A 21,089-nucleotide genomic window follows, 5' to 3' on the forward strand; every position below is an offset into this window, starting at 1 on the left:
AATAATATGAGTTACTTGTAGCTGGTTGAATGTTGGATGATTGTGATTTCTTTACACTTTTTAGTATTTTTCTACATTTTTATCATGATCATGTATTTTGCAAATAGAAACAAAACTAACAATTTTAAACAGTTTTCAAAGAATAGTTAGTGTTCAGGAGAATAAAGATGCAGCGAGTTCCCAATTTTTTAATTAAGATAAATTTAAAATATAGAAATAAATCCACAGAATGTTAACAGCGTTTATCTTTAGGTATTATATAGTATATATCATAGGTATGATATGACAAAACTTATTTTTAACTTACTTCCATTTGTTTTACAACTTTTGCTCAGTTAACATCTAATGCTTTTATAATGAAGTAAAAAAGCCCCAACTCTTAGGGAAAAAAAAAAAAGATTCTATCCTTACCAGAGGTTTAATGAATACCAGCCATTTCTAATCCTGAATTTCATTATGCCCATCATTTGTATTATCCATATAAGTTATATTCATTTTCACCTGTTTTGTTAATCCCTGATTTTTGTTTAAAAAAAGAAAAGAGAATTTATGGAGTACACTTCCTTCTTTGGTTCCTATCATAAGAGACTTAAGTACTTGAATATAAATTGTTAGAGGGTCCATGTTAACCTAATGAATTATCAGCATTTGAAAGTATTTGCATCTATTAGAAGTTTATAGTATATACACTGTTTTCTTGGAATGATGCCTCTGTCTTCAGTAAACTCAAACAAATCACTATGCAAAAGAAATAGCACACCCTTGACTGCTCTTTCTATAAACTATGTCTCTGTTCTCACTTTACTGTTAGGAAGAAGTCCTTTGTTTTCATGTGATATAACCAAATGTGAATCATGGTCACCTCCTTCTGTCATCTGCCCACTTCCCAGTTGACCTCCAGATAGAGTCACTGCTTAGTTATATAATATGACAAACGTTAAACCTGCTGCAACTGGGACAGTGTTCTCACCAAAACTCAAGGAAAATGGGGAGGGAGTCGCCATTCACTGACTTAAGACAGGCACCTGATAATTATGAGTTCTCCTTTCCAATAGTGAGAAAAGAAATGCGTGTCAGTGAACAGATTGTTATTTGATGGACTGTTCACATTCATTAGTATATAATGTGTATTTTTGTTTAATGGCAATTAAATGTGAGGTTCTGGAATGCCTTTTCAGTTTGTAGAATTCTGAGAATGCACTTCCAGTACCTTCGTCAGGGTAGAAGCCATGAGTATACCTGCTGTATTTATTAGTCAAAATGGAGCAAAAGCCATCTGTGACGGCTTTCTTTGACTAGTTTGTTTAGTGATATATTCAAATTATGACCTTTACTCTAATTCCTTCCCTCACCAGCTTGGCGCGAACAGTGGTTTGCACATCATCATCTTTGATGAAATTGATGCCATCTGCAAGCAGAGAGGAAGCATGGCTGGCAGCACAGGAGTTCACGACACTGTCGTCAACCAGTTGCTGTCCAAAATTGATGGGGTCGAGCAGCTGAACAACATCTTAGTCATTGGTATGTTTGCTTTAAAAAAAAAAAAAAGAAGAAGAAGAAGATTTCAAAAACATTAGACACACAGGTTCTGAATTAAGGTCTGTGTAGGTGATGGTTAATACTGTGTTGCCCGTGTTTCCAAATTAGAATCAGGTGATACTGAAGTATCTTAAGTGCCTATTTTAATGTCTGGCCTTAATAGGACAAATAAAAGATGGGGGTCAGTGACTCACAGGTGGATGCTCATAGCTCAAAGATGAAAAAGGCAGCACAGTATAATGCAGTGGTTTTCACACTGCGTCCTATAGGCCTCCAGGGGCCCTCAGAGGTGCCTCACGGTCTATGAGTGAGCTACACATCATGTCTCCCAATTATAACTTCTTCTTTTAACTGTTTCCTGTACTGAGGTTCTCCCAAGATGACTTTAAAAAACAAGACAAAACTGATATTTATGGAGATTGAAAACTTTTGGCCTGCCGAAAAGGAGAGGGCAAATCATGTTCACATTGTCCCTCCTCACTTTGACAGGTTACTTAGCCTCTCTGAACCTCTGAACTCCCTGAGCCTTGAAGTTTTCATTACATTTATATTCCATTGGCAGGATAGTGAAATACTAAAGCGGAGTCTTCAGGTATTTCCATTAGAACAGATCAAGAACAAATGGTATTTTTATTTGAGAATAATTGGTTTTCCACTTGATCTTTATAAAATATCTTAGCTTGTTTGAGAAATTACTATTCTTACATATCCTGAAGGGACATTTTATCTTACTTTTGAACTTTTGTTGTTTTGTTTTGAAATTTGTGCTCAGGAATGACCAACAGACCAGACCTGATAGATGAGGCTCTCCTTCGACCTGGAAGACTGGAAGTTAAAATGGAGATAGGTAGGCAGAGTGCTGTGGCCTAACGTTGGTTAGAAAAGTTGTGTGTCACAAGGAGCACAATGTTTACCTGCTTAAGTACCTATAAGAAAAGCATTAGGATTATAATAACTTCTATTTTATTTTCAATTTTGCCAGGCTTACCAGATGAGAAAGGTCGACTACAGATCCTTCACATCCACACCGCAAGGATGAGAGGGCATCAGTTACTCTCTGCTGACGTAGATATTAAAGAACTGGCTGTGGAGACCAAGAATTTCAGCGGTGCTGAACTGGAGGGGCTGGTGCGGGCCGCACAGTCCACGGCTATGAACCGACACATCAAGGTCAGGAACGTCCGCTAGCATGTTAGGGGTCTGCAGCTCTCTCAGTCCCGTGTCAGTGTTCTTTCTCTTGCCTTTCAAACTTGCCAAGGGCTGTGGTAGTGCTGACTTTTGACAGAGAAGAGACATGGTAAAAGGAATAGGAATTGTCCGCTGCCCAAGTTCAGAGTGGCAGGAAGTAGAGGTTGGCGGCCTCTGCCCCAGGGTAACCATGAACACTTCTGCCTTGGTTGCCACCGTCTGATACAAACGTGACGATGAAGAGTTGGAAGAGTTTGATTTTTAATCTTTGTACTGTGTTGAGTTGTAACATGTCATAGGAAGTTGGGTTTTTCTGCAATGCTCGAATTATGGAGGCTGCTTCCGTTCAGCCCATACACTGAAATACTTGTTTTCTGAGTATTAAACTGGAGACACAAAGATGATGAACCACGACCTCTCCCCTCGAGGAATTGCGAGTCAGGCGGATAGACCTGTTTCTAAATGAGTACAATAACGTTATTGATACCATGGTAGGAAGACATACCAGGATACTTCTATGTTGAAAAAGTGCTTTTGAGTCTTCACCATCCCTTCTCTTCAGGGATAGATGGATGACTCCCAGATGTATGTCTTCATCTCTTGAAAGCTGCTTTCTCCCACTTTCAGATTTACACAAAATACCTCTACCTCGATGTTCTATCAGGTTTCAAATTTAATATTCCAAAACCTAATTCACTGTCTTTTTTTTTTTTTACTGCTTTCCTTCCTGTTCCTTTTTTCCTGTTTTTCCCAATTTCCCAGGCATAAAACTTCAGGAATATCTTTAATTCCTGCCACTCTACTGTGTCCTACATCGAGTCGCTTGTCAAATTTTGTCACTTCTGTCTTGGCAATGTCCTCCAGTTTGTACCCACCTTCTGTTTGATTAGCTTTCCTGTTTCATACTGTTCTACCCTACAGAACCTTTCAGAACAAAGTACAGACTTCTTAGCCTGATCCTTAAGGTCCTCTAGATCTGACCCTAAACGGGCCTTTCCACGTGTGTTCCCAGTTATTCTTCATACTTTAGCCAAACTGAAATCCTCATTGGTCTTCAGACATTAATTTATTTTTTCACTTCTCTGCTTTTGCGGAAGTCCTTACCCTCTTTGTTTACTTCTCTTTAATACCTAGTTCAGATGCCACCACTTTCTTCAAACCTTTTCTGATTGTCTCCTTTAAGACGGATGTATTGTCTTCCTTCTTGAAATAGTAATGTATCACTTAAGGTACTTGCTGTTCACTTTGGTTCACAGTAGCTTTATCCAGCACCTTCCCTATGCCAGACGCTGGGCTGGCAGTGAACGCTACACCTGGAAGAGGTAAACCGCCTACCATGTGCAGCCCGTGGTTTCATCAGTAACAGCAAGGACAGGAGACGTAAGGAAGTGAAAGGGTATTAGATGTGGTCAGCTCGTGGTGTGAGAGTGTGCTCCGCAGAGACATTTCTGGGTGAACGCATCTCTCGGAGGGGTAGGACATTTAGGTAGAAGGCAAAGGAACAGAGGCACAAAATAGCATGGTGCTTTAGGGTAATTCAGTATCCCTTCAGCATAAAAGGTAGGGGAGGGGAGATAGAAGGAGATATTGTGGGGAATAAGTCTAGGAGACTAAAGCAGGGAATGGAGCACAAAGAGACTTTTGTATTGTGCTAAGAAGTATGGACTTTTTTCCTGCGAGTAGTGCTAAGCCATTGAAGAGTTTTAAGAAAAGCAGCGACATAGTGTTAAAACATAAGCTCACTCTGGCAGCTGTGTCGAGTGGAGTATTGATGGGAGTGGAGTTGGGTTGGGAACATCCTATCACTGGTTCTAACCCGAGGGCTGTGACCCATGAGCCATATCCAGCTCATCACCAACTTTTATAAATAAAGTTTTGGGGGAACATACCCATTTATGTGTACGTTGCAGTAGCTGCTTTCATGCTACAGTGGTAGAGTTTGAGTATTTGCAACAAGGATTGCATGGCCCCCAAGCCTAAAATATTTACTATCTCATTCTTTACAGAAAAAGTTCGCCAATCCCTGTTCTAGACTTTAAGTCCGTATCTTATTCGTGTCTGAATATCCCACAGTGCCCCAAATAGGTCTAAATACCGAGAACATAGCAGGTGTTTGGTAAGTGTTTCTAAAATTAGTAAACTGATGTATGTATTCTGAATCAAGCTCTACCCATGAGTCACAATTTCCCTACATAATAGAAGTGACTTTGTTCTAGCTCAGGACTGCCAGAGGTCAGGATAGTGTGGAAATCCAGTATTGGGTCCTTTATAGAATGGGGCCATCCATCATCTATTCATTCTTCCATCCTTTCTTCTTGCCTTAAGAAATATCTTAGAAGTGATGGGGACTCAAGAAAAGTTGTGTAAATGATGTGAGGAGTGTTCCCCGCCATACTGCTCTTTCATCTTGTGCCACATTAGTGCATCTTGGTATAATCCACAGTGACTGGTCTATAATCAAAGCTTTCATAGCCAATGGCCACTGGATTTTTCTCTTAGTCACTTGTCATTTTTGCCACAATAGTCCTATCTCAAAATGTCATTCTAAACCATTCTCTCACTAAGAAACATGCCTTTCTTCAAGTATATATTGGATTTATCTACACACGAAGCACTGAGTAGTGGTGGAAAGATCACAGGTTTTATAGTCAGAAGGTGTGGCTATGGATTACACTTCTTTCCCTTTTTCATTTCTTTCTAACTTTTTTAAAGATTTAAAAAATTTATTTCTTAGCACGCACCGGGGGATGGGGGGGGAGAAGCAGGCCCCTTGTGAGCAGGTTTGATCCCAGAACCCTGGGTTCATGACCTGAGCTAAAGGTAGATGCTTAGCCAACTGAGCCACCCAGGCACCCCTGACTTTTTATTTCTGTCAAGGGGAAATAACTACTTACCTCATCAGGTTTTTGTGAAAATCAAATAGTATATATGAAAGTGCCTTACAAACCATATGAAAGTTAATTATTTCCATTTTTGTTATTATTGACTAATTTGAGAACCATATATATCCTTTCCAATGCCTGAGTTTCTGAATTTGTTGACTATTCACAGTTATAATTTTTTCCATTGTAAATATTAGTTATGACTGTACAGAATATATATCCTTAAGATTTGCAAGTAAAAGGGTGCCTGGGTGGCTCAGTGGGTTAAAGCCTCTGCCTTCAGCTCAGGTCATGGTCCCGGGATCCTGGGATCAAGCGCCACATCTGGCTCTCTGCTCAGCAGAGAGCCTGCTTCCCCTTCTCTTTCTGCCTGCCTCTCTGCCTACTTGTGATCTCTGTCTGTCAAATAAATAAATAAAATCTTTAAAAAAAAAAAAAAAAAAGATTTGAAGTAAAAAGTAGTGCAAATAGTTGATATGCTTGCCTTCACTTTTCTCATGTGGTTACTTTTAAACTTAAGGTAATGTATATTGACTTGTGATCAATATCTTTTATACCAAAGAGCTTTTAATTTTTTTTCAGTATCAATAGAATATCTAATACAAGGGACTGTTCAGGCACTTCAGGGAAAAGAAGGATTTAAAGGACACTAACCCTAGCTCCCAAGAAGAAATAATGTGAACATTTATTTTCTTTTCTATGTTTTTAAAAATCTGTGTTGTCAAACAACTTGAAACACTGTTTTCCCAACAAGACTCCTCAGCTGAACAAAAGGCATACAGTTGTAATGCTTCCATTTTTAGATGTTCATAGCTTCACTAGTAGTGAGTGATGAGTAAGTATTTAATTTGAAGCTTATGGCCTGATATTGTTATACAATTTTAAAACATCCACAGCATTTAATTGTTTGTTCTACTTTCCTGTCGTTGTATTATAAAAAGCTATGATCGGTTTTATTTTGCATCCTTTTCAAAAGATTTAGGCTTGAATAAAGTCAGGTACACTCAGCTAAACAAGTCTTCCCTGTTAGACTGTTTGGGTTTTTTTTTCCCCAGGTTTTCTGAAACATGGAGAAAATCCAGTCATAAACACCTGATGTTCATGTCATTTGTACTTGAACCCATGTTTTTGGGCAACTGAAATTCATGTGACATTTGGTTGTTTTTTTCTTGAAAGGAATTTCTGCTTCAGGTAGAAAAGATTCATAACCCAAATTTCTTGTGCTCTAACGGGTGGTAAGGAGGTAAATTGAGGACATGCACTCACACACAGCACACAACACTGTACTTGAATCAAAGCCCTGATTTATGCTTGCAGAATTTCAATAAAATTATTTCTTGTTTTCTGTAGAATTTTGATTGATTAAGGTCATTCTACCCTTAATTTAAGAGGAATGATAAGAACTTTGAAAGGTCAGATTTAAAAGGTTATGAAATTTAAGGGTGACCACTTGATATTTGCTAGTGTTGAAATACAAGTTTATTAGTTTTTGCAGGTATAAGCTGAAAGATGTTGCCTCTTCTATATTGATTAGCCGTTATAAATAAAATGCAGGAAAAAATCACAGTAATTCAGACAAAAGAGAAAAGGTTTTCTTAATGAGTAAAAATTCAGAATTATAGAATATTTTAAAATTAGATTTTACTAATTTTGATAAAATAGTAAGAGTTAGCTAAGAGAAGTCCTTAGAAAACTTAATGAATAGGCAGTAATAATTTATAATTATAATATTGGTTATTTACAGTTGGGTAACTTCTAAAATTCCTGGCGTGCCTAACAACTTGCTCTAAAATAACTTTACCCCAACCATCTTAATTCACTTTTAATTCATCAGGTGAGTCCTTTCTTAATAATAAAAAGACAAGTTTCACACAGCTTCAGTCCTAAAATCTATCATATTTTTTGGCAAAAGTCAAAAGTTTAAGATTTTCCCCTCATATGGCTATATGTTTCATCATTTGAGTTCACTTTCACCAGCAGAGGAAATCAAAACACGAAACGTCATAGTAGAAACTCAGGGCTATATACAGAAGGGGACATTGGGAATGAGGCTGGAGACTGGAGGCTTCATTGGGGTTTTAACATGATTCTATCAGAGCTCCTTGTTCACTTTGACCTGAGAGTTGACACCTTGTAGAATCCTTTTTAAGATGTGTCGGAAAGTTTTATTCAGAGTTAAAACCTTTATATAAGATTACCTCGGAAGGAAGTCTTATATCTACCCTTAGTTAAATTATCCTACCCTTAATTTAAGAAAACTTTGAGGCTTATATAAGGATAAAATAGATAATGGGTATGATGAATGTATATGAACATACTTTATAAACTGTAAAGCACTGGGGTACTTGGGTGGCTCAATCAGTTAAGCATCTGCCTTTAGCCCAGGTCATGATCCCAGGGTCCTGGGATTGAGCCCCACATTGGGCTCCCAGCTCAGCGGGCAGCCTGCTTCTCCCTCTCCCTCTGTCTCTCCACCAACCCCCACCTAGCTTGTGCTTGCTCTCTCTTGTGCTCAAATAAGATAAATAAAGTATTTTAAATAAAAATAAATAAACTACAAAGCACTGTAGAGATTTTTATATTATGAACTGAGCACTATAATTTTTTTCATAGAGGTGCATCTTTCCTGTAACACTGTTTCCTTTCTTTAACTTAGAAATGTCAAATAAATGTGGTTAATATTTTTTTTTAAGATTTTTTATTTATCTATTTGACAGAGATCACAAGTAGGCAGAGAAAGAGGAGGAAGCAGGCTCCCCGCCAAGCAGAGCCTGATGCAGGGCTCGATCCCAGGACCCTGGGACCATGACCCGAGCCGAAGGCAGAGGCTTTAACCCACTGAGCCACCCAGGCGCCCGTGGTTAATATTTTTTTAAGGTTTTATTTATTTGTGAGAGCACGAGTAGGGGAAGGAGCAGAAGGGGAGGCAGAGAGAGAAAGAATCTCTCAAGGAGAACCCACGCCAAGCGTGGAGCCTGACATGGGGCTCGATCCCGGCATCCCAAGGTCATGACCCAAGCCAAAACCAACAGACTGAGCCACCCAAGTGCCCCAAATATGGTTAATATTTGTCAAATGCCTAACAGGTATCAATGAAAACCCTATTAATAATTTAAATGCTAATTGTTTTCTGTATTTAAGTAGGATCTTTTATTATATCTATTCAAATATTATTTGTTATTTTTTAAAAAAATATAGAAGTCATGTATGAATACATTTTCTTTGTAGAAGATTCAAGGATGCCAAGTAATTGAGGGAAAAGTGAGAAAGACTGTCTCCAATACCTGTTCTCTTCCTGTCTGCAGAGATAGCCAGCATTTGGGTTATATCTGTATAGTCTGTTTTCCTTACATTTACATTCATATATTTATATGCTTTAAAAAAATAATGGGGGGCACCTGGGTGGCTCAGTTGGTTAAAGCCTCTGCCTTCAGCTCAGGTCATGATCCCAGAGTCCTGGGATCGAGCCCCGCATCGGGCTCTCTGCTCGGCGGGGAGCCTGCTTCCCCCTCTGTCTCTGCCTGCCTCTCTGCCTACTTGTGCTCTCTCTCTCTCTCTCTCTCTCTCTCTCTCTCTCTGTGACAAATGAATAAATAAAATTTTTTAAAAAATGGAATTATACTAAAAAAAAAAAAAAATGGAATTATACTGCAGTTCGTGTTTTTCACTTGACAATGTATCTTGGATAGCTTTCCATGTCAGCATATATAAGTCTTCATTATTTTGGACAAATGCACAGTATTCTAGAATATCATAACATAATTTAAAATGTAAGATCCATGAGAGCAGGAACCTTGTCAGTTTTCTATTCTGATGTCTCTGGTGCCTGAAATTGTAAGTAATACTGCTGTGAAAGTGCTTGCCTTTACCTCCCCAAGTGCATGTGAGAATCCTTTTCTAAGGGAGATAGCTGGATGTATTTTTGAAAACCACATTTAGTTACCTTGTCTTCTAGTTTCTAGTGTTGCTGGTGAGAGATACGCCAGTTTTATTCTGGTTTCTGTGCAGGTAACCTGTTTTTGTTTCCCAAAAAGTTCAGGGACTTCCTCTTTACCGTTAGTGTTCTGGTAGCGTACAAGTGTGTCTAGACAGATGTGGGGTTTTTTTCACTCATCCTGATCAGCACTCATCGAATCTTTTAAACTGCAAAGACACAACTTTTTTCAGCTGCAGAAAACGTTTTTCCTTCTGTCTTATTGGTTTTTTTCTCTGTCAACTTCTCTCTTCTCTCCTTCTGAGACTCCTCTCGGGTCAGTGTTAAATTTCTGGATACATCTTCCATGCTTCTTAACCTTTCTCTTTCACTCTGTCATTTCATGGGATTTGGGGCAGGAAGGGAGATAAATAAATACGTTCTGTTTGCCATCTTGATCCAGTTTCCTGACATAGTTCCTTTTATCCCATAAGGCTGATTTTTTACAAAATGTCTGTCATTTCATTTGTCTCAAGAATCTGTTCCTAAAGGAACATGAGTCATATTTTATAGAAATCAATGAAAGGTTGATATTGCTTAATATACTTTTGTTTTACAGTCATATTTTTTGGGGAAGATACCTTCTTTAAAAAACGCAGTACCATTTAAAAATTAGACTCACTTGCCTTGTGCTATTGGGAGTGAGCCCAGTCGCATTAAAAAGCGTGTTGGTATCTCAGTCACTCATCAGGTCCAGGCAGCTCCAAGTGCTGATAAAGGCCTTGATGCTTCTCCAGATGTCTGTTCTAAGTATTAGCTCCAGGTGCAGTAAGCAGAATATTTGGAGCTGGCACATGGTTTCTCAACCACAAAGTATGACTACAAATCAAAGTTGTAGGACCTTGGTCTTCTACAATAATGGTTCACAAACCTACTTGAGCTTCAGAATCACCTGTGGCACTTTATGAAAATATAAATGTATGGACCCTCCGTTGGACCTGTTAGATCAAAATCCTGAAGGGAGTGGGGCTGGGCTTCTGTATATCTTTAAAGGCTCTGGAGATTATGCTGGTATGCAGCCAAGGATGAGAACCACTGTTCTTAGAGACCCTCAGTATATATTTTCTCCTCCTGTGCCTTATTTGTGGGGGGGAGAGGGAAGCTATGCAGCATTCTTTGGTCAAATGTGTCATGATTTACTTAACTGGTCCCCTCCTGCTAGACATTTAATTTGCTTCTAATCTTCGGTTATTATAAATTACTCTAAGAGATATCCTGATATATATAACTTTGCATACATTCGTGGATATATTCATGGGATAAATTCCTAGAAGCGGATTTATGTATAACAAAGGTTATGTATGTTTGTGAATTTGAGAGAGATTTTTATTTTTGTCTGTGAAGAGACACCTTTTAAGTCCTCAGGCGTTACACTCTTAGACCGAAAATATTCTTACATCTCGGAAGTCCTTACATTTTGTTTTCATTTCTAATTAGGCCAGTACCAAGGTGGAAGTGGACATGGAGAAAGCAGAGAGCCTGCAGGTGACGAGAGGAGACTTCCTTGCTTCTCTGGAGAATGATATCAAACCAGTGAGTATGGATACTGAGTGATGGACAAGCCAAAAAGATAATCATAATTCAAGAGAAAAGTGAATGCCATTTTGCACAATATTCCGTAAGGTTATACCATACGTACTTTTAAAAACCAGGAAATCTCAATATTGGGAGTGTCCTACATGAGAAACGTTTGCACATCAATGCTGGTGCCTGGGTAATTAATCAGTACTTACTTGAAATTATTTCTCACGATAGGGACAGCGCCCTCTCGTAGCACTGGGTCTTGTCAAACTTAACTTTTGCCATTCAGTTGGAGGTAAAATGAGATCTCATTTTGGTCTTGATTTGTACCTCACTGATTACTTACGAAGTTAAGCATCTTTCCGTATGTTTATTGGCCACACGAATGTCTTCTGTGAAATGCTATTCGTGTCTTTTGCCTATGTTTCTGCTGTATTGCTTATTCTTTACTTTTATTTGGTCTGCATAAGTTCCTTATATAGTCTTAACAATGATTATTTGTTGCGAGTATCTCCTTTAAAGACAAAAATCAATTTGTTTTAGCCCTGTCTACTTTATGATTGTTGTCTTTTAAATATAAAATAATTACTTTCAAAAGTTACTGAACAATGGAAATGACTTAATCTTTTGCTGCTGTCATTTGTAATAGCGAAAATATTAGAGCCCAGCCTGACTGATTTATCCCAAGATTTTTTTTAATGAAAATATTTTGGCTACCAGGAAGGGGAAAAACTAAGATAACTTACTTAAGTAATTAATAACTTACTTTTATTTATTGCACAGATCTGGGCGATAAAACAGAAAATAAAATGACAGGATAAGTAAGGAAGACTCCTACATATGGTTGGGCTGGGAGTGGTCACTGTTTCGTGGTTCAGGTATCTCGCTGCTGCTCTTGTGAGGCTTGGACTATGTACTTGTACTTGGATTGTCTACCTATTTCCTACAGTAGCCATTCAACCAGTACTTCCTAGGCTCCTCCTTTATAACTTTTTATAGGGCCATTCAGTTTCCCATATCCAAAACAGGGAATGATAACTTTCCTCTGTATTCAGGAATCAAAAGACTAGTGTGTGCACGGACAAGAGGGTGGTCTGCAGAGTGATTTGGTAACAAAGTAACAGAGTAATGAAACCACAGTGTATTGTTAAGAGACAGTATTACAGAGAATGATTTTTTGTGAGGTGTAAGTTCTAATATTAACATCATTCCATATGTTGGGTAATGAAAAACTGACTTTTTGAGGGATATGATAATTTTTTAAGATTTGAAAATCTCAAGATATGTGACCCTTAGATTATGTTGGGTTTTCCTATTCTTTTCTTCACTTGTTAACCTTATGAAAACAAATTCATTTAAGTCACTAAGTACTAACATTACTGACTCCTCTTGGTAGCTGGTTTGATGGGAGTTACAATGTGAAAGTAGAAGTTGAAAATGAAGAGGGATGTGATTGAAGCTCTAAAATGTAGCAAGCACACTTAAGATGATTATATATACTAATTGCTTTTATTTCTATTTTCTCATACTTCAGTCTTTCAGTATAGCTGCCTATTTCTACCTCCTTATAAATCTTATATTTAGAAACCTAGGCTAACCTTGGTGCCATTGAACTTATGTCCCCTGCTACCTAGCTGATGTGGACAAGATCTTCTCATTTCATTTCCCATTTTTTTTTTATTTATTTATTTGACAGAGATAGATCACAAGCAGGCAGAGAGGCAGGCAGAGAGAGAGGAGGAAGCAGGTTCTCTGCTGAGCAGAGAGCCCGATGCGGGGCTCGATCCCAGGACCCTGAGATCATGACCTGAGCCGAAGGCAGCGGCTTAACCCGCTGAGCCACCCAGGCGCCCCTTCATTTCCCATTTTAATCCAAGACACCTACAGTCAGTGTGAGGAGAGTATCTCCGTCTGCTGAGCCAACTGCTTCTAATTTCTAAGTCTGTGACCTCTTTTTCTCTTTTTTCTTAACAAAAGGTTACATCCAATGTACTCCTTACAGAAACAAGTACATTGAAACCACCCTTTCTCAGAGATTATGAGGGTGTGGGCTCTTGTAGAATCTTACCATAGAATCTATGTTTTATTCCATTAAGTCACCCAAAGTAACTCCCCTAACCACTAGGTAAAAGGATAAATGAGAAATTATAAAATAATGGGTTTTTTGTTTTTGCTTTTATTTGCTTTTTAAGCTTTTTACATTAATAGGGGATATTGCTCAGCCCTTTTAGTGTGTAGGAATTGCTACTCATCTTTTGTACCTTTAAGTATTTTAGTTTTTATACTAACACCCAAAATGCTTTAAATTATCCTTTTCCTCCATAGGCATTTGGAACAAACCAAGAGGATTATGCAAGTTACATTATGAATGGTATTATCAAATGGGGTGATCCAGTTACACGAGTTCTAGAAGATGGGGAGCTGCTGGTTCAGCAGACTAAAAATAGTGACCGCACACCACTGGTTAGCGTCCTTTTGGAAGGTGAGAAAGAATGAGCAGATGGCATTTAAAGTAAAAAAACAAAAAACAAAACAAAACAAAACAAACCCAAAAAACTAAAAACCCACTTTTACAAAGTTATTTAGCACATTCCAGAAAAATGAATAATTTTCTATTCTAAATCTATTCATGATCTAAAAATAGTAATCCAGTCTATGTAACAATATTGTGTGTAAATGAAAATTTTCTTGGGGTAGAATGTCACTGATGAATGATAGCAACTAGTTTTCTTGTGAGATTGTATCTAAATTTCTATTACTTACTAGACTGTATGCTACCACAGAGTATTTGAGTCAATTAAATAACTATCCACTGAGTGCTGTGTTATGTAATAGACTATATGATAGTACATAGTACTCAATTCAATTAAATAAGTATTCATTGAGTAAAATGTTTTAGGCATTGAACTGGTTGCTGGAGATACAAGGACACAGAACTCAGTCTGGTCACAAAGAAAAGACATGTAAACAAATTCTTTTTTTTTTTTTTTTTAAGATTTTATTTATTTATTTGACAGAGAGAGATCACAAGTAGACAGAGAGGCAGGCAGAGAGAGAGAGAGAGAGGGAAGCAGGCTCCCTGCTGAGCAGAGAGCCCGATGCGGGACTCGATCCCAGGACCCTGAGATCATGACCTGAGCCAAAGGCAGTGGCTTAACCCACTGAGCCACCCAGGCGCCCTGTAAACAAATTCTTAACTACAGTATATGTGTGTAAATGGGTGTGTGAATGAATGCAAGTCACTTTGCCCAGGGATGATCAAAGAAAGTGAAGGATGGTGTTTAATCTAGACTTTGAAGGATTAGTTAGGATTTTACCAAGTAGACAGAAAAGCAGGGACATTCTATTCACTAGTTACTTGTTTAGAGTTATGATTAGTACAACAGAAAGGTTTGTTGAGTCCACATGACAGAGGGATCTAACTGCTTCCAAAGTCTGGGAGTGAGGGCCTCTTAAAACCCATTAAGCCAAGACCTGAAGGATGAGGAGAAGCTGGCCCAGCAGAGTAATTGGGGAATGTGTTCTAGGTAGAGGGACCAGCAGGTGAAAGAGGCCTGGGGAGGAAGGGGATTGAAACAGATAGGGACATTGGCTAGACATGAAACTGAAGTAGTAGACAGGAGCCAGTTGGTACACAGTCTTGTAGACCATATTGAAGATTCAGTCTCTGTCTGAGGGACAATAGAAGCCATTTGTAGGGCTTTACGCAGTGAAGTGACATGGTAAGATTTGTATTTTCAAAACATCATGAGTGTTTCATGGTAGAGAATAGATTGGAGGGTGAGAAAAGATATAGGAGAAACCAATGGTTAGAAGCAGTTGCATTAATGCAACTTAATGAAAGCTGATTGTGGTTTAAAGTTACATTGGGTAGGGGCGCCTGGGTGGTTCAGTCGGTTAAGTGTCCGCCTTTGGCTCTGGTCATGTCCCAGAGTCCTGGGGATGGAGCCCCATGTCGGGAACCCCTGCTCAGCAGGGAGCTTGCTTCTCCCTCTGCCCGTCACCCTACTTTTTTTTTTTAAGATTTTATTTATTTGACAGATCACAAGTAGGCAGAGAGGCAGGCAGAGAGAGAGAAGGGAGGAAGCAGGCTCCCCCTGAGCAGAGAGCCCGGTGCGGGCTCGATCCCAGGACCCTGAGATCATGACCTGAGCTGAAGGCAGAGGCTTTAACCCACTGAGCCATCCAGGCGCCCCAGCCCCTCACCCTATTTGTGCTCTCTCTCTCTCTCATCTCTCTCTCTCTCTCAAATAAATGAATAAAATATTTGAAAAAAAAATAAAGTAGCATAGGGTAATGGAAATGGAGATAAGTAGACCCTTTTGAGAAATATGTAGGAGAGAGACTAAATGAGACTTCATTATTATTATTAGTTATAATCACAATTAAGGAAACATTCTTTGAACTGTTATTTGCTAATCACTCTACTGGCACTTTACACTTACCTTATTTAAACCCCACTTTAATCCTCTGAGGGCATATGCTTCTGTTTGGCCTATTTGGTAAATGGGGAAGCTAAACTTAGAAATATTAAGTAACTAGATTGAATATGGGGAAGAGTTATTCAGTATAACCGCCAGGTTTCTAGTACACATCGCCTGGTAAATGGTGCTATTTGCTAAGACTGGGAATGCTGGTGAAGAAGCAGATTTCAGGAAGAAAAATTATGAGTTCAGTTTTGGATATGTTGAGTTTGAGGTTCCTATAACATAATTGAATTGGAAATATTAACCGCCCATTGGATATGTGGGCTCAGAAGAGAGGTCTGGCTGGCAGTAACATTCATGAGTTGTCTGTATATATAGACTGTTGTTGAATCCATGGGAGTTGGGTAAGGTGGCTTACAGAAGGGGTGTAAGTTGAGAAGAAAAGGGGACCTAGAACTGATCTCTGAGGTATGTCAACATTTAAAAACCAAGTAGAGCAGGAAGAGTAGACAAAGGGGACTGAGCAAGAGGTAAGAGGGAGAGAAAGAGAAGGAGCTCTCGCAGAAGTCAAGAAAAGTATTTTTTTTAAAAAGAGGAGTTATCCATTATATCAAATATTCCTAAGAAGCCAACAGGTAAAATATCTGTTGAATTTGGTGACCTAGAGATCATTGGTGACCCAGATGGGAGCCTGGTTCCGTGTAGTGGCAATGGACGCCAGAGGGTTTGTTTGAGGATGGAGGGAAAATGAAAAGTGAAGGGGGCCAGTGCAGATAATTTTTTGGAGTAGTTCCATTTTGAAGGGAGAAGAAGGAGTGATGTTGACGGGTGTGAGTCCAGAAAGAGTTTTTTGCTTTGTTTATTAAACTGTTAGGTAGACTAAAGCATGCTGAAATGCTGTTGGACAGACTGTAGGAAAGAGGAAGAGATGGAACAAATGGGGAAGAGGATATAGACAGTGTCAAGTTCCTGAGAAGATGGAAAGGAAGAACTGGTTGGTTTATGGATGGAAGAGGGACACATCTTCCATTTCACAGAAGGGAGAGAGGAAATGTCCAGATACAGTTAAGTTTACAGATTTGGTTGCCTTTATGAGAAGGCCTAACTAAATCTTTAAAATTTTAGCTTTTTAAGGCACATTTGCTTCTATAAGGCAGCTTTTCCCTGCCCCCAATGTCATCTCATAAAAAGATCATATTTTTTGTTAGACATATGATTTGATGGAACTCATACCGTGAGTATGGATATGCATTTGAATGCATTCTATTTCTTTTTAAGAAACAAAACCCTTGCATTTTATATATTTAGCCAGAAGTTTGAAAGATTATGACTGTGAGAAAGAACGAAGGAATGTATTTCATCATACCTTTGAGAAATGCTAATCAGTTCATTAAGTTTAGTTGCTAATAAATAAGAGAAAACATGTCTGCTATAAAATTGTGTCAGGAAATGTTAATGAGCTACTAGTTGAGACCTCAGTACATTGTGGATAAACGTTTAAACTTGTTTTATTCCCTTTTGCTTAGGTTGGCTTTTTTCCCCTGACTTGCTCCTATCTTTGCACAGGCCCTCCTCATAGTGGGAAGACTGCTCTAGCCGCGAAGATTGCAGAGGAATCCAACTTCCCCTTCATCAAGATCTGTTCTCCTGATAAGATGATTGGCTTTTCTGAGACAGCCAAGTGTCAGGCCATGAAGAAGGTATCAAGATTTTTACTTTCATTTTAATCTCCAATCTCTTAGATATGGGTGTGTACACATGTACCTCTGTATCGATCTTTGTACATGTATATATGTAAAAGCCATAGCAACTATGTTCTCAAGCGGAGCTAGATTATCAGCAGAATTTGGGGGGAAACAGTGACTGTGTTTTAGGTAGATTTAACTTTGTAATACGTTCCCTTTTTTTTTTTTTAATATATAATGTATTATTTGTTTCAGAGGTACAAGTCTGTGATTCATCCTGTAATGCATTCTTATTAGCATTTCTTTATCTTCCAAATTATGGATTTTTAAAAAGATTTTATTTATTTGAGAGAGAGAGCCAGAGAGAGCATGAGTGTGGGGAGGGGCAGATGGAAAGGGAGAATCAGACTCCCTAGAGAATAGGGAGCCTGGTTTGGGGCTTGATCCTGGGACCCTGAGATCATGACCTGAGCCGAAGGCAGATGCTTAACTAACTGAGCCACCCAGGTGCCCCCAAATTTTGTTTTGTTTAATACATATTACAGTTAATTTTCATTTCTTAGGTTTGTATTGACTCGACTGAAAGAAAGATCAAGTTAAAAGTATTTGAGTAGAGGGGCCCTTGGGTGGCTCAGTCGGTTGAGCATCCCATTCTTGATTTCTGCTCAGGTTATGATCTCAGGGTCCTGGGATTGAGCCCTGTGTTGGGCTCTGCTCTCAGTGCAGAGTCTGCTTGTACCTCTCCCTTTGCTCCTCCCCTTGTTCACTTTCTCTCTCTCTCTCTCTCAAATAAATAAATAAAATCTTTAAAGATAAAAGTATTTGTGTGGAACAAATTCATTTAGGATTTTTTTTTTTTAACCAGTGTACAAAATCACAGTGTTTGGGGTCAGTTAGGTTGACTACGTAGTTTGGGAAAGAACAGAGGTACATCATTGGAAAGATAGTCTCAAAACCCCTACAAAGGGATGGTGGTCTATTAGGACAGTCAGAGTCTGCTTGGCAAGTTAATGCAGTCCTCATCCTTCTTCCTTTCTCTGAGTGCCGTTTGTCACCTTCTTAATGCAGCTGCTTTGAACCATCAGTGAAAGAGCAACAGAGAATAGAATCTTAGAGCTGAAAGGACTCTAAGACCGTCTGGTCCATCTCTCCTACATCCAAACAAATGCTGTGTATGGCTTCTAGGATAGTAAGTGGCTGCTCTTTAAAAACAACCAAAGTCGCTGATGAAAATGTAGTGACTGTTTCATGTCCCTTGGTAGCTTGTGTTCCCAGTGATACTCTGATTTGGTATACTCCCAGGCAGCGAAGAAGTTATTATTATTATTATTATTATTTTTGTATCTAGATGAAGTATTTCTTTTACTTAAATCCGATTTTTCATGCTTGATCTTTCTTAGCTGTGAAAATCAGAATCCAAGAAAAGAACTTTGAGAATTGGGGTGCTGCCTATAAAGACAGCTCCAGAGTTCTTTAAACTTGCTCTTGGGCCCCCACTTTATAAAGATGGAGGGTACAATGACTTTAGTTTTTTTTTTTAAGGGAAGAGACTGCAGAGGAAAGATGATATTTTAAAAGAAGCAGTTTCCCAAAAAATGTAAGTTTGAGAGGCTAGCTTCTTGTTTGGTCAAATGGCAGAAGATTGTTCAAGAAGTATGCTTGAAATGGACGGAGGGGGCCAGAGCTTGAACCAGGATTCGTGTCCTGTGCACTGTAGCATCAAGGTAAATATTCTGTGGGGCTCCTGATGGCTCAGTTGGTTAAGCGTCTGCCTTTGGCTCAGGTCATGATCCCAGGCTCCCCGGCCAGTGGGGAGTCTGCTCATCCCTCTCTCTCTCCCTCTGCGCTGCCTCCTGCTTGTGCTGTCTCTCTTACTTGCTCCCGCTCAAAAGAAAATAAAACCTTTGAAAAAAGGTAAATATTCTGTGTAAAAGTCTTTGAAGTTAGTGTGAAAGAGAGGGAAATGTTGCCAGACAGAAAAAGAACTTAAATATCATAGTCCGTTTATTCTGTGTCTGAGGTGAAACCAGTAGTAGCTCTCCTGGGGAGTATCTAGACAGAATCACTAGAACCAGTAACTTCCCTAATGTAGGTGGGGGTGGGTTTTCTTTGTTTTTTGAGGTTTTTTTCTCCCCCTCTAAAGGGAACCTAAACACCTTCTTATGGTGAAACTTTAAATAATAGCCCTTGGAATCTGTAGCCATTGAATGTAGCATTTAATTGAACAGCTAATTCTGTTCGTATTTCCATAACCCCATCCATTCCTCGTACGTGTTCTAAAGTAGTAGTCTCCTTTGCAGATGGTAAATTACTCCATTGCTTTTCCCCAGCTGCCAGCTGCTACCTCAGATGTACTCGGAGATGTGGGTGGAATGGTCCTAGTTTTTCTATAAAGTTTTAAAAAAGCACTTTAGGCTCCTCCAGATCAAAGCTGCTTTTGTATGTGTGAGATATTATCATTTTTATTATTTTAATCTCTTGCAAATTGACTTGAGGGGGGAAGGTAATATGTGCTGGGTTTAGAGGCTTAAATGGTTAAATTAATGGCTTAATAACTTATGATTTAATCTTTAAATTGTTAAAGCCTTTCAAGGTAGAGTTTTAGATGAGTGGAAGGCTAAGGAATAGAAAAATAAGTGTCTATACAAGCTTATTCAAAATTGTTTTGATTCATGATTCACTGTCTGGATCATCCAGGCACCCTTAAAGTTACAAAAATTATTTCCATGTCACCGGTATAATAAATTTGTATTAGACTTTTTTATTTTCTCTGGCAAAAAAAAAAAAAAAAAATGTTATCCCCTGAAACTAAAGTACATACAGGAACAGAGAAAAGAATGAAGCATAGGTGTCTTAGAAATATATTAGAAATATTGCAAAATCTTTCCCTGCAAATAGTTTTCACATTGTTGCCTAATGATAGGTTGACAAAAGCCTGCGGGCTCAAACCCGTCTAAAGGTGCTAAGTCTTCCAAGCTGCTTTTGAAAATGAAATATAAATGCCATTCCTCAGTACTTCTAGTCTACCTCCCACTGCTGTTCTCTTCCCTTCATTTTTAGTGTTAGGATGGGAAGATATTTTCTTTCTTTCTTTCTTTTTTTTTTTTTTTTTCCCAGAACACAAATAATTTGTACTTTTTTTTTTTTTTTTATCAATTCTGGAAAGACATTTCTTTCCTTTTAAATGCTGCTCCTCCACAAAGATGCAGCTTTTCTAATCACACATACAAAAAAAGAACACACAGAAGGAAAAAAAAAGGAGTCTATATTTGTCCTTCAGTTTTCTTCTGTACTCAGATACACACACACACACACACACATATTGGGGATCACATTGGACATACTGTTTTAAACCTACTTTTTTCACTTAATATATTATGGCTTTTTTTTTTTGGTGTCATTAAAATGTATCTCAGTATTATATTAATAGCTGTATAATATTTGTTTAAACATTCCCCCTTTGCTGAACATTCAGTTTGTTTCCAGGTTTTTTCACAATTAAATATAATATTCTGTAGAACCACCAAATTAGGGAAATCACTACTCCCCATTTTCTTACTAGATTTTTCTTTCTTTTTTTAAGGAATGTTTATTTATTTATTTTATTTGACAAACAGAGATCACAGGCAGGCAGAGAGACAGGCAGATAGATAGAGGAGGAAGCAGGCTCCCCTCTGAGCAGAGAGCCCGATGTGGGGCTTGATCCCAGAACCCTGGGATCATGACCTGAGCCGAAGGCAGAGGCTTTAACCCACTGAGCCACCCAGGTGCCCCCTTACTAGATTTTTCTAAGAGTAGCATCATATTTAAGGGCTGAGAACTTGGGCTTAGGTCTGAAATTGATCTGTCTTTGAATCCCAGCTCCACCACTCTT

The 21,089-nt window shown here is 38.6% G+C and overlaps 1 protein-coding gene across 1 annotated transcript in view; it reads left to right on the plus strand.

Annotated features, from left to right (window-relative positions):
• LOC111158089 (N-ethylmaleimide sensitive factor, vesicle fusing ATPase) overlaps positions 1–21,089 on the plus strand; it is a 151,889-nt gene that overhangs the window by 90,079 nt on the left and 40,721 nt on the right. Inside the window, exons 10-15 of the mRNA XM_022519923.1 lie at positions 1,356–1,521; positions 2,312–2,386; positions 2,522–2,709; positions 11,020–11,115; positions 13,429–13,585; positions 17,097–17,230. Coding sequence (XP_022375631.1) covers positions 1,356–1,521; positions 2,312–2,386; positions 2,522–2,709; positions 11,020–11,115; positions 13,429–13,585; positions 17,097–17,230 — 816 coding nt within the window. The remainder of the gene's footprint in view (positions 1–1,355; positions 1,522–2,311; positions 2,387–2,521; positions 2,710–11,019; positions 11,116–13,428; positions 13,586–17,096; positions 17,231–21,089) is intronic.

The sequence above is a fragment of the Enhydra lutris genome, unplaced genomic scaffold (assembly GCF_002288905.1).
Source record: "Enhydra lutris kenyoni isolate GAN:26980312 unplaced genomic scaffold, ASM228890v2 scaffoldscaffold57, whole genome shotgun sequence".
Lineage (NCBI taxonomy): Eukaryota > Metazoa > Chordata > Mammalia > Carnivora > Mustelidae > Enhydra > Enhydra lutris.